The sequence below is a fragment of the Rhinolophus ferrumequinum genome, chromosome 13, assembly GCF_004115265.2.
Source record: "Rhinolophus ferrumequinum isolate MPI-CBG mRhiFer1 chromosome 13, mRhiFer1_v1.p, whole genome shotgun sequence".
Lineage (NCBI taxonomy): Eukaryota > Metazoa > Chordata > Mammalia > Chiroptera > Rhinolophidae > Rhinolophus > Rhinolophus ferrumequinum.
In genome coordinates this window covers 20,776,776-20,797,242 of record NC_046296.1, presented here as the reverse complement: position 1 = coordinate 20,797,242, position 20,467 = coordinate 20,776,776, and the positions used below count along the sequence as shown (strand labels likewise).

At 34.6% G+C, this 20,467-nt stretch overlaps 1 protein-coding gene and 1 non-coding gene across 20 annotated transcripts in view; both read right to left on the bottom strand.

Annotated features, from left to right (window-relative positions):
• The window catches only part of TIA1 (TIA1 cytotoxic granule associated RNA binding protein), a 34,535-nt gene extending 14,339 nt beyond the window's left edge, over positions 1–20,196 (bottom strand). For 3 of the 19 annotated variants that reach the window (XR_004424807.1, XM_033124588.1, XM_033124589.1), the window contains exons 1-7: positions 19,809–20,196; positions 12,068–12,164; positions 8,567–8,665; positions 7,993–8,047; positions 7,788–7,820; positions 6,486–6,573; positions 3,264–3,339 (exon numbers count right to left, since the gene is read on the bottom strand). Coding sequence is in view for 12 of the 19 variants with exons in the window: in XM_033124588.1 (XP_032980479.1) it covers positions 3,264–3,339; positions 6,486–6,573; positions 7,788–7,820; positions 7,993–8,047; positions 8,567–8,665; positions 12,068–12,164; positions 19,809–19,834 (474 nt within the window). In the remaining 7 variants the exon portion in view is untranslated. Of the gene's footprint in view, positions 1–3,263; positions 3,340–4,040; positions 4,107–4,178; positions 4,614–6,485; positions 6,574–7,064; positions 7,184–7,787; positions 7,821–7,992; positions 8,048–8,566; positions 8,666–12,061; positions 12,165–19,808 lie in introns of those variants that run through there. The other 16 variants (XR_004424809.1, XR_004424811.1, XR_004424808.1 and 13 more) reach the window with 12 other exon arrangements.
• Positions 20,197–20,396: 200 nt separating this feature from the next.
• Positions 20,397–20,467, bottom strand: TRNAG-CCC (transfer RNA glycine (anticodon CCC)). The gene has a single exon. It is a non-coding gene; the product is annotated as a tRNA-Gly (tRNA).

Genomic DNA, 20,467 nt, shown 5'->3' with positions numbered 1-20,467 from the left:
TTGGTAACACGACAAAAGAACAAGTATAGCACATATTATACAAGTCCATTCATAGAAAAATGTTTGGAACAGGGAAACCTATATAGACAAAAGTAGATTAATAGTTGCTCAGGCCTGGGAGGGGAGAAGGTGTAGAAGGAAAGGATAGTAAGTGCTAAGGAGCACATGGCTTCCTTTTGAGGTGATGAAAATGTATGAAGATTGTGGTATGTGACAGTTAAATAAGTTTGTGAATATTCTTTAAAAAAACCCCAGTATACACCTAAAGTGACTGGATTTTATGGTATATGAGCTATATCTCAATAAAGTTGTAATAGGAAAAAAAAACAAGCACAAGGTCAAAGTCCTTGAAAAGGCAAGCGAGGTGGGATCCCAACTATAAGTGATTTGGCCTTTCACAGAATCTTTCCTCCACTATAACAGGACGAAGGGGAAGGTAGATGAATTTTATGTAGGTTTGGTGGTTGAGCTGAGGGAATTCCTGTGTAAGTTTTCTCAGTGAAGCATAAGGTTGACAGCTCAGGTGAGGATGGAAAAAAGAGTGAGACTATTTGAGGAGATAGGAGGGGGCATGAAATAGTTATCAAAGAATGAGAAATCAGACTTCCTAGAGAAACATAGGTTTGCAAAAATAACCACCATGTACTCATCTAACATGTGTTAAATTTGAAGTGAAACCAGCTGACTCAGTTTTTCTCTAACAACATTCAGTTACTTCGGAGTAGATAAAAAAGCTATATTCTACCAGTGTTGGGGTTTGCCTAGCACGCACAACACAGGTAGATAGGCAAACGGAGTGGGCGTAATTGCAATCAGGGCTGTGGCACTTAACAACAACCAGAGTGCCTACCAATCACATATCGCAAATTTTATAGAAGCTGAAATGTAAACTTGGGAAGATTAAATCACTCAAAGTCAGACCTATCAGCATTCGATGGTTGTCAGGATTCAAATTTATCTCCAGCTAACTCCAGAGGCCACAGACATCCTCTGTGATCTGACTCTATTCCATACTAAATAAATATGGATTTGATAGTGATTTTTATACAGCAGGGGCCTATAGTCCATAATCTCAAATGGAAAAAATAAATTCCTAGCCCACCCAAAGCCCCAACCTATTTTCCCAAATAGCATGAAACACTGTGTTTCCCCTAAAATAAGACCTAGCCGAACAATCAGCTCTAATGCGTCTTTTGGAGCAAAAATTAATATAAGACCCGATCTTGCATTACAGTAAAATAAGACCGGGTCTTATATTATTTTTTGTTCCAAAAGACGCATTAGAGCTGATTGTCCGGCTAGGTCTTATATTCGAGGAAACACAGTATACATCAACCCTCCAAGAAACTCACAATAGTTGTGGCTATCAGCCCATTGTATAAGGTAATTTCCTACCTTTCCTAAATATTATACTGTGGATAACAGTAAAGCTTTCATAACCAACTATACTCTCACAGTTTTTTTCTCACCTCACAGAAAAAAATGTAATTGGTAGATGGGACACATAAGTGGCGGAGCTTTTATCTTTTCATCTCTCAATATTCTTTACTATTTCTAACTTTTCTTCTAATATGTAGGTTTTTCCTGACATCTTAGGTTTACCCCCTTTCTTCACAGGTTTTTCTATTTTCTTGGAAGACATTTTCACTTCTTGAGAGGAAGATGATGGCTATACTGCACAACATTTAAATAACCTGATCACAGGTTACAATGTTACTGTACAAACAGCTGAGATACAATTACATTTTACATTCTTTTGCCTGAACTTGTAAACCATGTAAATACTTTTAGGACAGACTTTTTTTATTTGGAAAGTCAATTTTGGGCGAAATGGTTACCAAGTTGTTATGGCACATATCTGGATAGTAAGAGTTCATGGTGAAGAATAACCAGACATTATTTCCAATGTAGATACAGGAATTAGAAAAAACAAGACAGTTTGACACTCCTCGGCCTAACTGCAAACAGATGTATTTTTTAAAAACCCAGAAGAAACTGGCACAGTAACTGATGTTCATGCATTTGACCTGAAGCCATCAAGAAATAATATCTATTTCAAATATTCCACTTATTAAATTATGAAAAGCCTTTCTAAAATACATTTCATACTATCAAATATTTTTAATGGCTCATTCTAAGGCACTCTTATACAAAAAGTACAATATTTCCATACTTATCATTGGCAAACCATAGTCATGACATAGAGGCAATACAATAAAATCCAAGGTTAATGAAATCTTAGTGTATACTCCAAGATTAGTGAAGGTAAATTCTCCCACCGCTCACCCTTATATTTTTGGAAATGTGGTATCTCTGTATTTAACTGTTTTGAACCTTGAGTTATGACACTAAAAAAGCTAATTTTTGACTTTGTAATATATTTACTAGGTTCAAACTTCAAATAATACAGTGAGAAGCTTCCCACTCTATCTTCCATCAGCTTAACTCTCATTACCTACCCCCAAACAGGAAACCCTGCAACAAGTTTCTTTTTTATAAGCAAAAGAAAACATACACACACGTGCACGCATATGTCACCCAAATATATGCTCCCTTCCCTTTCACACAAATGAACTTTTTCATCTAACAATATACCATGGAAATCTTTCCATAAACCGCACTCTGCACTTACAGAACTTCCTCATTCTCTTTTTAAAAACAACGGCACAGTATTACACAGTATGGGGGACACGTCAAAGATTTTATCCACCTGTCACATGAAATATGAGCCTTTTCCTTCTTTATATACCCTACTCTCACCTCTCTTTTGACAAACTGCACTGTCGTTCCTTTTCTCGGCAAAACCCAGAAATCTCAAGTCCATGCAAATTGGTGTTCAAAAAATATTTGTTGAATGAAAGAAATGATGAGACATTTTCAAATACATTAATAGACAATTTTTTAAAAAAGTCCCCGCCCATTGGAGCACTTTATTAGCTACTTTAAATTATCATGGGAGTATAAAACAGGGAGATAATGAATTAAATATATAAATGAGATTTTCAATATCCATCTTTGGCTGATAATTTAAACATCTCTACTTTCCCTAGTCTGAAAACATTTTAACAGTACTTTGCATGCAGAGGTGCTAAATAAAAGTTGAATAAATAACCGAACAGGAGAAAGAACATATCCTTTAGCCAGAGTGTTAATTACCAGTGAAATGAACAAGTGGCAGATGAAAGAAAAGATTAACAAAACAAAATGAGTATTTTTATTCTTTATTCTTGAAGCACTGCACATGCACTATGTATTGAGCTCACCCATTTGTTGAAAAAGGAGACAAAGCCATATCCCTTAGACTTTCCTGTTGCCATGTCTTTTACCACTCGGGCATCTCTGAAATCAGAAACAATCAGAAGTTTAGGTTTGCAAACTCTCCTCTGGATATCAAGTGAGAATTTTATACACAACTCATTTTCATGTTTCATCTTCATTAAAATAAACCTTTAATGCAAATTCACCTTTTATTCTATAAAATTTATCATGTATTAGCAAATGAGGCTTAATTTTATAAACATGCAAATCAGTAACTTCTTAAATATGTATATATTGTACAGAAATTGCCTCCAAGTCCAAAAAGTTTTAAGCTTTTAAATATTAAGCATGGTGAAGGCAGCTATTCACATGAATTACTTAACCACTTATAGGGTTCACAGGCACATTAGATGAATGGCTTTCTTTAACCATGCGATTCATAATTTGCTATTTGATACTATATACTACCTAATCATTAAAAAATTAAAGTAGAAAACTGGAAACTAAGAGAATAAAAAACTTGTATATTTCCTATTAAATTATTTTATTTTCTCAGATCAATTCATACCCCCCTTTTGGACTATGGGTAAATTTTGAAAACTTGACATTTTCAGAAATGCTAAATCACTGAAGAAAAATACTAAACACACACTTTAGTTTTAAACTATATACGAAAGGATTTTATATTGAATTTTAAAATAGCAATCATCTAAGATTGATTGGAAACTACAAGATATAAAAGCAAAATTTTAAAAAGTCAGAAAATAAAAAAGCACGCCAACATTTATCCACTGTGAACCGTAGCTTGTAGTTAGCCAGGGCAATTCTGTCCATTCTTCAGAGATACTCTGCAAAATAACCAGAGCCCTATTATTTGAGATTGAGTAAAAAACCCAGCCATGATAGCTAAAACTCCATACCTCAAAAAATTGGACTCAAATTGTGCTTCACAGGCAATCTGCTTTTAAGTTAGCCAGGTATGTCACAATGCTTGTTCTCTCAGGACACATGAACAAAACAGGCACTTTCACAACAAAAACCCAAGTCAGAAAGCCATGCAATATAATTTTATATTAAAGTATACAAAAGCATATTTTGATCGATTTAGGGGTGATTTATTGTTTAGGGTCAAAATGACAAAGAAGTAGTGGTGAAAAGGGAAAACTAATGCAAGTCACTTAATATGTAAAAATATTTATCAAATTATATGTATGGTACACATGCATTTAATTTGGTAGCTGATTCACTTCTATACCAAAATTTGTTAAGACTAAACTCAAGGAACAGGAAGAGTTTACTGTATTTAATTAGGGAAAGTACTATTTTTTTAACACTAAATATTTTAGTATATGTGCTGCCGAAGCTAAATATTTTAATAGGTCACTAAATATTTTAATAGGTGACTATTTACTGCACATCTTCTATAAATCAAACATTGTTGTAGGATCTCTACTGAGAATATCTGACTATCATAAGAACATTTCTATATATAGTTAGGTATCATCTCCTTTAACCAAAAAATCAGCAAATGATGCTAATCTACTGAAAATGGTTCTTTCAAATTTAGGAGCACTAACTCATCGGGTAGCCTAAAACTTAGACGTTATTACCTCAGCTGAAAATCATAAAACTTAAGGCCTTACCTAAGAAAAACATATACATCAATAATCATGGTTGACCGTAATAAAATCTACAGACTATAATTATGATACCAACATATTTTACAAAAAAAGAAATTAATCCATGATTAAAGTCCTGAAATTGCTAAAATCTAAATGTCATTTAACTTAAATTCACCAATTATTAAATAATTTTTATCTAATCCTAAACTCAAATTCCCATGTTTTCAGAACAGTTACCTCAATCAAAATAAAAACATTTAATAAAATAGCTACTTAATCTGCTGAAGTGCTAGAAAATTTCTTTCTAAAGTTAAGTTTCAGGAAATACTAGCCTTGAAATATATTTCTAACTTATTTCTGAAAGGATTCTCTAAGATAGAAGCCACAAATATCTAGATCAGGGTACTTTAATTCTTTTATCGTCCTGCAACTACTCTGAAAATAGGATCAACTTATAAAGATACTCCACATCAAAAGGAAAACAAACACAAAATTTTGTATATTTTATAGAGGACAAAGGTTAAGACCTCCCAGTCTAGATATCTGAAAGCAAGCTAACCATTATCAAAAACCTAAGACAAATTAAAAGGTATTATCAAAAAATTAGAACTTTACTGATTTTCTTAATCAGTTCTCACAAAGAAAAATGCCACCTAACGTAGGAGTCTATTTACAAAGCCTAATCTCCCAACTGCCTTTAAAGTTGGCCCCTTACTATGCATTTCGTCCTCCTACCAACGAATCACAACCCTTCAAATGAAAACTCTCCCAAAACTCATCACCAATATTACCATTGGCATTTACTTTCCAGTCTCCTCACCTCATCTCTGCTGCTGGTCTGTTCATCAAAGCAAATTAAAGCTAATGTTTACTTTTTACTACTCTTCTAGCTGAAATAATAAAACAACTGAAACCCTAAAGAAATCGTTTTCTAAATTCAACAATACCTTTTAAGAAAAAACTATAATCAAATTATTAGTCTTACTCTATTATGGCATATTTTTCAAAATATTAAAATTCTTTTATGATGAATCCTACCTTGAGTGAGCTATTTACAAACGGCCTAACCTGTATGATTAATAACAAATGCAAGCACAACAGAGCTCCGCAGAATATTAAAAGGCATTATTATTGTTGTTGTTAGCATAATAAAAGGCTAGATACCTTGGAATTAACATTTAATAACTGCTTTTTAGGTTAAAGTGTTAAGGTTTCTTTTTGTTAAAATATCTCAACACAAAATGCATGGTATCATAGAAGTGCCCAAAAGGTCTAAATTCCTTAGTCACAGCACAAGTTTACTAAAGATTATAACCAAGCTAGCAAGATACTTATATAAGAAACTATGCACTATAACAGTAAATTTGTTGTAAATTAAAGCTAATGCTAATTGAAAAAGGATGTTGATATAATTGAAGACCAAAGATGTATTTATTAATGGGAAAACAATCTGGTTCTTAGCTGCTTGAATAGTCTCTAAACAATGTAATACATTATATTTAAGTGTTAAAATTAATGTCCAAAATTCACAACAGCTTTCCAAAGTACTTCTAAATAAGATTGTTTCTAATTAATAGCATTTTACATTTATCTTCTGTTACTTACGATATTCTTCCAAATGGTGCAAAAGCAGCTTTTATATCTTCAGTTGTAATTTCTGGACTGAGATCACCAACAAAGACATGGAAATGATCTTATAAGAGGAAGGAAGGGGAAGTGAAAAGAAAAATAAAATTTTAGAATTTAAAAAATACTAAAATCTATTCAATAAAGTATTCTTAAAATAATTTATGGATTATAGTAACAAGCAAAACACTATTCTACATCTATACAAATCCTATCAATTTTAAACACAATGAATCAAGGTGACAATACAGGAAAGATTTTCCTAAAGACTGTGATGTATCTAACTGGAAACTGACAGTTATATTTCTACTTATAGCCAATTATTATACTGGTCTAAGAAAATAAACTAATAAAATGTTTAAGTTTTGCAAAGAAATTAATGACTTAATTACCATTCTAACAGTAATTATGTACATTTACTTAGTCTACCACTTTATTAAAGCTTTACAAATTAAAATAAAATAGTGGTACTGTGAGTTATATAGACTAAATTTGCCTTAGTTAAGACATGATATACTTGGTTTAACCATATTTTGTGAAGAACAATCAAAGAAATACCTTGCATTGCAACAGTTTGATGTTAAAGTATTTGACAGTTTTCTCAAAAGCCAACAGTTTTGGTTGCCCAGACATTACACCATTCAGTTTATGTGAATCCATGTGCAAGTGAACTAAGACTGAAGGCAACAGAATGAAAACAGTAATCCCTTCACTTTATATTAGAGCCATAAAAAAGCAATGGAGAAAAATAACGACCCCATATGAGAAGATTTTTTTTTTTTTAAAAAAGACAATGCTCAAGAAAAGAAACACTTAAAAATACAAAATAGTTGGATCAACACTTTAAAATAGACATATATTTCAATTCTGACAAAGTAGATTTGGAAAGAAAAGTTACCCCTACTTGGCAGGCCTTAAGCAACACATTGGGTTGCCATTTGGGAAACACAGTTTCAGGAGCAACTCAAGCAATCAGAAGATCTGGATGTGAAGCACAGATCGTGACCTCAAGGAAGCAGGCTATCTTGCCCTTTAGTTGGTGAAAGTATTTCTAAGGCATCAGCTGCTACCAAGAGGGTCAGAGAGCTTGAAATAGCACCAAAGTGGTGGACAAGCCACACTTGGTCAACACTGGGAAGAAGGGGAAAAATATTGCCAGAAACAAATAGAAATATGACCTCCTCCCTCCCCACTCCCCCCAATATCAAACAAAAAAACTTCAGGTGGTTAGTGAATACCCTTTCAAGAGATTTCATTTTATGTTTAAGAAGATACAATTACCTTGTGAACGCTGTGTGCTGACAACGGTACTACCTGATGACAAAGATTAGATTTGTTCTTAAATTTATTAACACAAACACATTAAATCATATCTTAGGATAACGATCAAAACATTACTGCAAACACGTATGATGCTTATATGCTTTACAATAAAACTACTGTGTACAATAACAACAAATGTTCAAAGAGTATAAAATATACTTACTGCTTGTATCTTTCTTTTGACTGCTGGGGGTTGTTGCCCAATTCACTTTGACTTCCTAAAAAAATTTTTCTACATTTATACTCCATAAAAATAAAGCTCAAAATCAGATATTACAAGATTTGCATCTATAGACACATAGGAAGGTACATGTTTGGGATGAAACATTCAAGGGGGTATCAGTTCAGGTCAAAATTTTAGTACTTATCTTTTAACCTATACTTATGCAAAAATGTTGACAGGTCCTAATCTTATATAAGTTTCTCTTAACATTCAACAACCTGTCTTATCTAAACTACCAAGGAATGTTTTTCCTTTTATTCTCCCCCATTAGTATCCAATGTTCCTAGATATTCATCCAAGCTTGAGTAAGTCAATAAATATTTTAGTATTTCTCATGTGCAAGGCATCATGTAAGATACTAACATAAACATGCCCCCTAAAAGCTTTATCCCACCTTTTTAATATTAAACGTGATTTTTTTGCTGTAAAGTGAATATGCTTCTAAAAAGGAAATATAACTATGCAACTTAAAATTTTCCAGTGCAAGTCACCTTCTTTAATGATGACAGCTTACCTTACCCATTATCTTCCGCCCATTCATAGCAGCTAGTGCTGCAGCGGCATGACGATGCTCATAAAATTCCACAAAACAATATGGATCATTTCCAGCTGTCTGTTGAAGGAAAAACACAACAGTCAATTTTAAATTTTATGCTCCCATTACCTTAAAGTTATTAACATCTCAGTTACCAGGCCATGGACAATAGAGGGTCCATTCTATAAGTAAATCTTTAGATATGGAAGTAAACACTTAAAAATGAATTATTTTTTTCGTAACAGCTGTATATGATGTCAGAGGGGTAGTCAATTTGGGGTGGTGGTGGTGTTTATCACTTTGTGAGGGGCATAAATGTCTAACTGTTACATTGTTTTGTACACCTGAAACTAATAAAATAAATGAACTCTTTTTATAGAAATCTATCTTCTTCAACAAGTCATGCTATACTACTACATACCTATATAATCTAATCTTTTATTAATGACTGAGCATTCTAATTATGGCTCAATGGATATATAGCTATATGCTCCCCATCATCATATAATCTTTTCTTTAAGTTACAGAGGTTAAGTTTGACTAGAGTCCTATGATCTCAAGTCTCGGTGTTGGCTTTTAATTTTTCTGTCCCTTCTCTGTGATGTTACTTTTTATTATTATAGTGTGTATATATATATATGTATATATATATGTGTATATATATATGTGTGTGTGTATATATATATATATATATATATATATATATATATATATCCTTGTTGTTTCTAACTTGCTGACTAGCAGAAAATATCAGCCTTCTTAAACCTGTTTCTAAAATATAAATAGGCTCTGAAAACTGAAGAGGTTCTCTAATAAGTAAAGTTTTAGAATAGGGTTTTGGAATTTGGACGTTCTAACATCAATTTTCTAGCTGTTTACCAGTCTTAAAAATTCTCTCCTCTTTTCTGGTCTTCCAAGTAGTTGAGGTTTCAGGATAAGTGAAGGATGGATATTTTATTGCAAATTAAAGCAGAAGAAACACCCAATATTTTACACCTATCAGTGCAAAATACCAAATGACTTCATAGTCCATTTTTAAATTCTTTCCATAATCTCCTAAGCAGCACTGTTAAAATAAGACACTAAAAGACTAGAATGATACTAAAATAAAGAAATATACCATTTTGTTTCAAGAATAATAGTTTAAAAAAGTCACTGGCAATGATGTTTTAGAATTTTATAGCAAAGAGACAACCACAAATTGACAATATTGAGACTATCCATATTTAAAAATCAGCAAATATAAAAATGTTTTAAAATTGTATAATTCAAACTAACACTACACTTAACAATTCTACTACAAAGATCAATGGTGACAGGCATCAGAAGGTGGTTAGAAAAAGTAGCTTATATTTAAGAGTAGTGCAATCAAATGAAAAAGAATGTTCATTCTAGTTAATTTGTACCCAGAAAAAAACTGTACTCTTTAGATAAAAAGAATCTAAGCATACACAGTATCAGCCTTTATATGACAGGAAGTGTAAAATTCATAAATATAGACACATCAGTCCAACAGTCTGAATAGACTGGAATTTAGACTTTAATAATGTTTATTTAAGCCTTTGAGTGATCAATACCCAAAATTTATACAAAGTGGCAAAGGCTAACCTAGCTAGTCTTTTCTGTGGGTCAGGCAGTCATTAACATTTTGCCTAATGATCTTTACCAGGCAAAAATCTCGAATGACCCAGACAGGAGGAGAATGGCAGCCTACAAACCAATGGAAAGGACTTACATTCAGATAGTTCAATGTGGGTTTACATCTTTGCTTTGTCTAATTTCTGCATATAATGAATGGAAATAACATGTGCTTTACGATGTTTCTGTTGAACATTTGTGAAAAGGCATCAGAACTAAAATAACCAGTGAGCATTCCATAAATTTTATTTCTGGGATAAGGATGGAGACTCTCACAAAGAAAAGGTTGGTTTCAAATTCTCCACCATTTTCTCATCTCTCTTCTTTTTCTCTAAGGGTACAGGATCTTTTCTTCTTTATTTAAAGGCACACAGATATTAAATGTGATAAGAAAACACTAAAGAAGAATATAAAGGACAAAAGATTTGTTGAATCCATTTATATTTATATGATGATGACCCTGCCACATTAGAGGAAAGGTTTGTTTGATATTTTAAAATCTAAGACAAGTTGGGGCGGCCGGTTAGCTCAGTTGGTGATGCTCTTAACAATAAGGTTGTTGTTTGGATCCCCACATGGGCCGTTGTGAGCTGCGCCCTCCACAACTAGATTGAACCAACTAATTGACTTGGAACTGATGGGTCCTGGAAAAACACACTTAAAGTAAATAAAAGTTAAAAAATAAAATCCTCAAGGAACCAATTGGCTACACAATCACTTTTTTTTAACAATTACTTTTTAAATACCAAGTAAAAAAATTAAATTGGAATACAATAGAAAAGAAAACCAAGAGTTTAGAGGAGAGATCCTAGGAAAAAGGATTGTTCTTTAGCACTCGTTCCCATCAAAAAATGTTTCAAATGTCTTTTTATATTTGTACATGTTGTTCAGGGTTAACACCAATCAGATGAATGAACTCAATGTTTTTTTCTAAAGGTCTGATAGTTGGGAATTGCCACAACGCAAGAAAAACCTGAATCATGACCTTTAAAAATAAATTTAAAAACATTTTCACAGTATCAAATGTCTATTTCTTAAGATTTTATTGAGGAAGGGGAATAGGACTTCATTGGGGAACAGTGTGTACTTCCAGGACTTTTTTCCAAGTCAAGTTGTTGTCCTTTCAGTCTTAGTTGTGGAGGGCGCAGCTCAGCTCCAGGTCCAGTTGCCGTTGCTAGTTGCAGGGGGCACAGCCCACCATCCCTTGAAGGACTCGAGGAATTGAACCGGCAACCTTGTGGTTGAGAGCCCACTGGCCCACGTGGGAATCGAACTGGCAGCCTTCGGAATTAGGAGCATGGAGCTCTAACCGTCTGAGCCAAAGGGCGGCCGTCTATTTTTTTTTTTAACTTTTATTTAAGTGTTTTTTTCCAGGACCAAGTCAAGTAGTTGTTTCAATCTAGTTGTGGAGGGTGCAGCTCAGTGGTCCACGTGGGGATCCAAGCGGCAACCTTGTTGTTAGGAGCACCGCGCTCTACCCAACTGAGCTAACCAGCTGTCCTCTAAAATGTCTATTTTTTTAACCCAATCTAATTGTAATAATTGAACTTCTAGATTAGCCAATTAACTGATACCACATATAAAATGAACAATTCTGATGCCTTAAAGCACCTTAAAACAAGAGCCTATATATAGTTATCTGCTCTAGAAATGATTCATTGTATTCACTTCTTCCTTTATTTAGTAAAACAAATTAAACTCGGTGGCCAAAACTGATTTGCTACAAATTCACTAAAATCCCTATAAATTCAGACTGTATAAACTAACTTGAAAGTTCCTGGAAGTAATGGGTTTGAATAATACATATAAAATAGAAAGTTAACTTAAGTAAAATACCCTTACATCCATAATCATTTTGCAGTTTTTACAAGGTCCAATCTGGCTAAAGAGCTGGAGAATTAGAGCTTCTGTCACATCTCTGGAAAGGTTACCAACATATCTGAAACACAAAGAAAAACAATTTACCATTTTAAATGAGCTTTTTTTGCATACGTTTCTAAAGTTGCTTACTGAGAAATGAATTTTGGGAACAGGTAGATCTTTGCCTTAGACTACACTATTTGGGAATAGCTTATAAAAGTTTGCCAAAACTTCAAAATCTCTTTCAAAACAGATGTAAGATATGTAACTTGCAAATTATTAAACACTGCTGGTAGAGGGGAAGCGTGTGTGTGTGTGTGTGTGTGTGTGTTTAGTCAAGGTGTTGCAAATTAAACTTGTTGTTTATTGTTAAGTTCCTAGGCTTACCTTAGGAAGATATGCTTAAAAATGTCTCAAACAAATCATTAGATACATTGAACATTTTATACAATCAATCCTGGGATGCTTTGCAATTATTTCTTCTTCTGCAGTATTACTGAGAACATTAAAATTTCCTCAATTTTTAACTCATGATTCCCCTAACACTGTCCAATTAGGGTATACTTTGTTTTACACAATAAGTATATTTTTGAAAAATCACGGGTAAATCAGGTGTTGCACATGCTCACAAAGGGAGCTCACAAAGGGATGGAAAACCTTTCAATGAATATCAATGATGAGAACGTGGAGAGGGAGTAGAAAAGATTCCATTTAACAGATAATATGACTTGGTGACTAATAAACTTAATTAGTGTAGTGTATTATAAAACCACATGATTGGGATCATCTTTATTTAAAGGGTTTATACATAAATTTTCAAAGCAGGATTTTAAAACAAGATTATTTTTAGACATGTTAGAGGTTTATCACTTCTGCAATCAGAGAATATAGCCTCTTAACACCTATACTCATAGTTTCTCATTCTTCTGCCAAGAATCCTTCAAAAAAATGAGAGGTATGCCCTCTTTCCCCCCAAAATAAACACCTATACATGCCAGAAAGCGTGGATTCAATTTCTTCCTTCCATTCATCCGTTCAACAAACATACATGGAGTGATTACTATGAAGGCACTGCAATAGGTTAAAACGGCAAAGGGAGAAGTGCTGAGTCTTAAGGAACAACGAACATTTAAAGATCAGGTAGAATAATGACACTAAAAAAAGCAACAGCAACATCTATCCAGTAGCAATTTTTCCAATATTGGAGGTTATTACACCAAGTCCTTATTCTGAAAACTGGCAATTAAAGGGAAAGAATTAAGCATTTATTTTTGCCTTTTGACTAGAAACTCCAGTATAGTATAATCTAATAGCTATTGTTGATGAGGGAAAAGCGCACCTTTGCAGAAAAATGCTAGTCAATAAATGTAGACAGACTGTATTAAATTCACTATATGTAAGCTCTCTGAGTATTATACTTGTGGGTGTGTGCCAAAGTTATCACACAGATCACTTAACAACTACAAAGGGAAAACCCTATCTTAAAAATGAGAGCTTTGGCTGTTTTACTAGTTTGACCCAGTGATCAAACTTTAAATCATATTTATAGATGGACAACGACATACTGTGTGTACAATATGAATTACACAACATCACCTATGTAACAGTCAAATCAAAAAGGTCTAACTTGAATCTAGTCAAGCTTAGATAGATAGAAGTTTACAGAATATTGGACACATAAAACAATTACACAAGACTAGATGTGGGATACTGTATAAGGCAACCTGTTTGATCTCTTCAAAATATTACTGTACTAAAAAAAAAGTGAAAAAAGGGAGGACTGTTCTTGATTAAAAGGGACTTAAAAGACACTAACAATCAAATACATTAAATAATAAATAATCCTTGAGTGGATCCTGGATGGGGGGATAACTTTTTCTTGCAGAACTCTAATTAATAAATGTAGAAAGAATGAGGGAAATCACCATTAAAATACCACAGTAATAACTGCTACTGGCAACATCCACCCATCGATATTTTATAGTTGGTGAAATGTTAAGGAGAAATAGGATATGTATAGAGACTCAAAGTATCTCCTATAAAATTTTTATTAATTATTGGTTTTAACCAACACATTGATTGTTTTACCATATGTCCACAAATTCTTCTATTAAGTGGAGCTTAATTTCTCTCTCCTTGAGTGTGGGTTAGTCTTAGTGACTCAATTCTAATTAATAGAGTACGCTGGGAAAAAAGTAGTCATTGTACAGTGGAGAAACAGTACCCTTCAACAGTGCCATGGTCATGAAAGACAGCTCCTCATGTTAAAGAGGCATGACTAAATACAGTGGTATCTTGGGATAGAATTTGGAAAAGAAAAAGGACATTAGTGGGAAAACTGGGGAAACTGGAATAAAGCTTGTAGTAATAGTATTGTACCAGGCTAAATTCTTAGTTTTGATAAGTATACCACGGTTATGTAAGATGTTGACACTAAGGGAAGCTGGGTGAAGGTTATGTGAGAACTCTGTACTATTTCTATAACTCTTCTGTGTCTATTCTCACCTGACTCGTGTACCTATAAGAAATTCTCAAGATTGCAATGTCTAAATGAAAAAAGTAGCTGTTCTGAAAATTTAGTTCTAACATCTACATACTTTGCTAAAGCTAGACAACCTAGTGACAAGAGGACAGTATTTAGAGAACCTGAATTCTATCATTTACTGTTTGCAAAATTGTCTAGGATTTTCTGAGAAATATTTTCTGACTGATACTATCTAATTTGAAGACAGGTAATTAAAAAAAATAAATAAGCCATTTAAAAATGTACTATGGTTTGTGTTGCCTTTACATTTGTTTACTTGATGTGGTCTGTTGTACACCGCAAGCTCCAGGGGCCTCTATTAATTAGCCACACACAGCAGTTTAGAGAAATGCTCTTCAGTGATGTTATACAAACAACTTGCTCTCAGCCTCAGATACCAGTACAAGTAACACACGTAACATTTTCAGATCAAAAGAAATCAAAGGACAAAAAATCTCTTCTTCCTTGTGCAAATAAAAATAACCTATTAGACATTAGTCTTTTCTGTTTATCAATAAATCACGAAAACCTACCTCAAATTTTTAGAAACAACTTAATGTTATTACTTTCCAAATCTGTTTGCTAAATAAACACTAATTTGAGATAAAAAGCCCAGATTTGAAATCTACAGACCCTTTTTATACTCAAGATACTTTCAATGGAAAAAGAAGTTTGTAGAAGGCTTTATATTTACAAAGTTAATTCTCATTTATATATATACATATATCTTTAGTTGTTTCATACTTTGTCACATATTATTCTGTTTCTGAAGCCAAAGGATTTCCCATTAGTACTGATGTAGAGGATTATTTTTTTTCTTTTTGGCTGCCAAACACCTTTCCTCCTATTTTTAGAGAAATCTGCATCATAAGGCACAGCCTGACTCCTCTACAGAAGCTGAAAAGCCTAGATATGGTTTTGTAGTCTACCTTGCAGATGATCTAGGTCAAGTCAATTAGATACCAGTCCTGAACACAGAAGACAAAATAAGGGCTAAAAGCAGCAGAGACTGAAGAGAACCCATTTTGGTGGCAAATAGCAATGGAGACTCATGCCCAGTGAAAGTGGAAGCTTGTTGTATTTGGTCCTCAGTGGATGTGGTAGTAGTAGCCTTTCTGAGATCAACTGAGTCTTGATTAGGACTGTGTGTGGCCTGACAGTCTTCTCTTTGCTAAACATTTTCTAAGCCAGGTTCCACAACCTTCCTGCAAATTCCGGGAGTGTCCAGTATCTTTTAAATAAATTCCTTTTATGGTTAAATTTTTTTTGCCGTTTGTATTTAAGGATATCCTGACTGATACACGGAGCAGTTGCAAGTCAAGGTTCCCTGTCATGATGTCTATTGGACTACTAAAAAAAAAAATGTTATTTTCTTACATTTTTATAGCTTTTATTTTTCAAAATGACTTTTTTGGGAAATAACACTAAACTATCCCTTTTTAGCTGTCCCATGGACTTCTTTTAACAGCATGGATTGAAGTATCCCATGTTATATCACCTCTGAGGTCAGGTACCAACCTTGTGCAGAACAGAAAGTAAAGAGAAAAGTAGAAGACCGTCAAGTGTTAAGGCAAACGGATATCAATGAACTAAAAAATGTCTTCCTGGTGCAACTGGATAAGTGAATATGAACTGTATATTAGTTAAAAATATTGTATCAATATAGTCTCCTTAATATGAACATTGTATCATGGTAATGTAAGAGAATGCCCTTGTTCTCAGGAAATAGATGGTAAAGTAGTTAGGCCTGAAGTGTCACGATGTCTCTTCAAATGGTTCAGAAAACAAACAGAATATACATAAATAAGGCAAATCTGACAAATTATTAGCAACTGGTAAATCCATGTGAAAGTTACCTAACTCTTCAATGTAATATTTTTGTTACTTTTCTGTAGGTTTTTAATTTTTCAAAATAAAAAGCTACCTGAGAAGATTCATGGAAAAAGCCACCAATATCACTAATGAAAACTTGACAGTTCTGCCACGGATAGGATTTTATGTCAATTTAATACATATTTTTGAAGCTGACAACTAAGTTCAAGTAGTTATAAAAATGGAATCCAAAACATTTAAAATATTCATTTATATTAGTACAACTCAAGAAAATTTAGCCTAAAGAAAAAACTTACAAAGCAGAATGTTGTAATGGCTTGTTTTGAGCCATAATCATTGTATAAAAAATGAAGAATTTGATGAGACCTTGGAAATTTGAATGAAAAATATGAATATGTTTTTATCTAATGATGAATTCAATAAGAGATTTTTATTTTTATTCATACTTTATCTCTAACGTCTAGAACTCTGCCTGGAACACTGTAAGTGCTATAAATTATTTGTTAAAGAGATAACTGTATTCTTACAGAATTACTTTTGAATATCAGCAATTTGCTAGGAAATTATCCCATTTTGCCCGAGTTACTCTAGTTCAGGGGGAAAAGGTACGTATCTTTTGCTAATTATGAAATTATGTAGAACAGTAAATGCATAAACACACTATACACCAGCATCATATCCTTACTATTAAAACTGTCTACTCTTCACAAAGGATAGTCTGTGCATGGTGGTCGAAACCCTGTTGTTATTAGCTAGCAGCACCTTCACTCGGAGATCAGACCACATACATAAACTAGCCTGAACAAATCTGCCTGAAGACATCCGACACATTCATGTTCTCAAGATTGTTTTCTACTTACATTTTGCGATAAACACATTTTAAATGATACTACATACTGTAAATAAACCTATTTGTTGTTAACTTCATTCTCACATCCCATGTCCAATCCACTGGTAATTGCCATTGCTCTATTTTCAAAACACCTCCAGAATCAAACCACTTCTCACACGGTTTCTCCAAAGTACTGCTGACAAGAAATTGAATATTGGCAATCTCTAACTTAAGGCAATGCTGAACACACTCATTTGTTGCCCATGAAGGCATTTTCTCTGAGCCACTTAGGTTCACAGGTGATAACTGAGATTCAGACTATTCTAACTCTCAAGAAAAAGTAAAATCTTGATTCACTGCTTGGAACTGTCCCATTTTTTAAAACAAAGTTATTGATCACTTACCACAAACCAGACACTGTGTAAGAACATGTTAAAAGCCCCTGACTTCCAGGGTCATTTACACAAACATTTTATATTAAAAGTAAAAACACTCCTGGGAAAACTTAGGGATTAGCACCTACCTACTCAATATTTAACCAAGATTGATCTGACTGGAAGAATGGGAGTTTTGGTTGAAGGAGGTGGAGGCAAAGGAGGAGATAATAAGACATGTTAGAGCTTGGACTACTTTGGGAAAAAGATTCTTGAATGGGGTATTCTAATGAAAGACACAAGACAAAATTAGTTGCAAGTATAAGAGCTAAGAGCTGAGGACAGTACAGTTGCAGGAAGATGAACAAAAAGGTGTATGACCTTGAGTGAATTATTTAAGCTTAGCTTTTCCTCAGCTGCAAAATGGACCCATTTACCAGAGTTCTGATGAGGATTAAACAAGCATGTAAAGCACTTAACAGAACCTGGCAAATCATAAGCACGCAGTAAGTATTTGTTGAACAAAACCTCCTTCATTATTTCTTCTGCAATGGTTGGCCTCCAGTTCTCACGCTAGTATTATTTAACTATCAACTTTTGTAGACTGGCCTGAGAAAGCTGAAGTTGTCTTCATTATTTGATATTCCCAAATCAATGTACTAAAACAGGTTAAGTTCTCAGGTATTTCTGGCAGTTTCTGAAATTAAAAATTTTGAAATAATGAAAGAATCTTAAATTTAAAGACATCATAAAAAATAAGCAGTGTTTAACCCAATATGCTGTTGGTTATCATACTTCTAGCAAAGAGACAAGGGGAAAACAAGGTTCCCACAAACTTTATGAGGCCGTTTTTTTAGGGAGTATTCACCTACAGATATAATCTTCCAAAAAAACAAAGGTCACGCACTAATTGCTGCTTTCTATTAAAAAGACATACTTATGGTAACTATTAGATAAACTAGCATAAAGTTTACTGATCTATAAGAAAACAAACGTTGACTATTTCTCATATAGATTACAAAATGGAAACTTTTTGGATGGTTAAAAATTGATTACATTGTACTTCCTAAAAACTGTTAAGATCTCCAGAGTTGCAAAAAGAAACCTGAAACTGTATTCTTAACAGGTAGACTTCTCAAACTGCAAGTATTTTAAGAGTGAAAACCAAAAGATATGTCAAGAACTCGTCCCGTTTTTTCTTTTTTTCCAGAAAAGCAACAAAGTCAGGATCACCTGATCCCATGATACTTTTAAAAACAAAGGGAGGATGCTGTGGGGGAAGCTGTGGGACAAAGAAAGTATCCCAAGCTGAGATCATTTAACACTACCTAAAAATTCTCTGCAGTGACTATGTTACGGTATGTATCAACTGTTGCTTCATAAAAACTGCCCGCTCCTTCAGCAACATGTCAATCACAAAAGTAACAAGCGATTATAAAAATGCATTGTATCCACTTCCCTTCAGTTGATATATATATATCCGGGTGAGATTTCCATTTTTCAAAAGCACTTTCAAAATCCTTAGGATGTCCGGTTTTAGGCTTTTTTGGTCGGGGCTCAGGGGAAGGGGTGTTACAGAAGGAAAGCCAAAGAGAGGTTAAAGAAAAATATTTGGCTCTTTTCCAGTTGGCAACTGCGAGAATAAAGTTTACCTCACTGAAAACGAATACAAGCAGCCTTAAGAAAGAAATTCCTATTAACGACAAGAAAACGAAAGGAAGAGTTTCAGGAGGAAATCAAAGTAAAATTAAAGGGAGTCGGGTGTAAAGATCAAAAGAGGTTAATCAAGAAGGGGAGGGCGGGAAAAAAAGAGAAGGAAAGCATGCGACAAAAAGAAGGTTCGCCGAGTTCTAAAAAGAGGTTTGAATGAAAAAGTCTTCTCCAGGCATGGGACTGCAGAGGGGCCACGGCGAGGCAAAGGCCACGCTGTGGTGTAGTTAAGGTGAAGACGTTACTTTAGAAGGTGGAGGCCCCTCTCCCCAATCTCGTCTTCTCACAGCCCGGGTGTCTGTCCCTAAGCACCCAGATGTACGCTAAGGACAGGACCTGTGATATAACGGCGTCCAGGGAGTACAATAAGCTGGGGAGCGGCGCAGGGCCGAGGCCTCCCTCCTGGACGACCACCATACCGCCCCCCTCTCATCGTTGCCCCAGACTCACAGAGTCTTGGGCATCTCATCCTCCATGGCTGCTGCTGTCGCGGCGGCGCCTCTGGGTCCAGCTCCCTACCCTTTACTGCCTCCCAAATCGTCTGAGCGGCTATGGCTGCGGAATAATGGGGTTTCTCGGCTGACCGGAGGTTACTTCGCCTCTTTCTTCGGCAGCAACTACACTAACCCGCCCGGCCCAGCGCGAACAATGAAGCCCCAATACAAGATGGCGGCGAGCCTGGAGCCTAGGAGCATCCAGCGAAGTGACCTGATCGCGCAGGCGCAGAATAATCTTGCACTTTCAACCTCCGGGCCGCCAGGCTACACCCCGATTCATAGGTTCACTTGTTGCGCAGCCGCTCTTCCATCCGACGCTAGGGATGTCTCTGATTGCGCAGGCGTAGGGGATAAGTGTTTAAGGACTTGCTTTGTCTTTGAAAACTTTTGTCTAATCCTCTCCAGATTCATATGTCTCAACAATGAAATATGAAATAGAAATCTTTATGGAAATTAAAAATTCTGAGTGTATCCTGAGGAAGAGTAATTTATTAAACTCTTTAAATTACTTCATGTTAAATGTGGCGGGAGTAAAAGTGCTTGCGCCGCCCGGGAATCGAACCCGGGTCGCAAGAATGGGAATCTTGCATGATACCACTACACCAGCGGCGC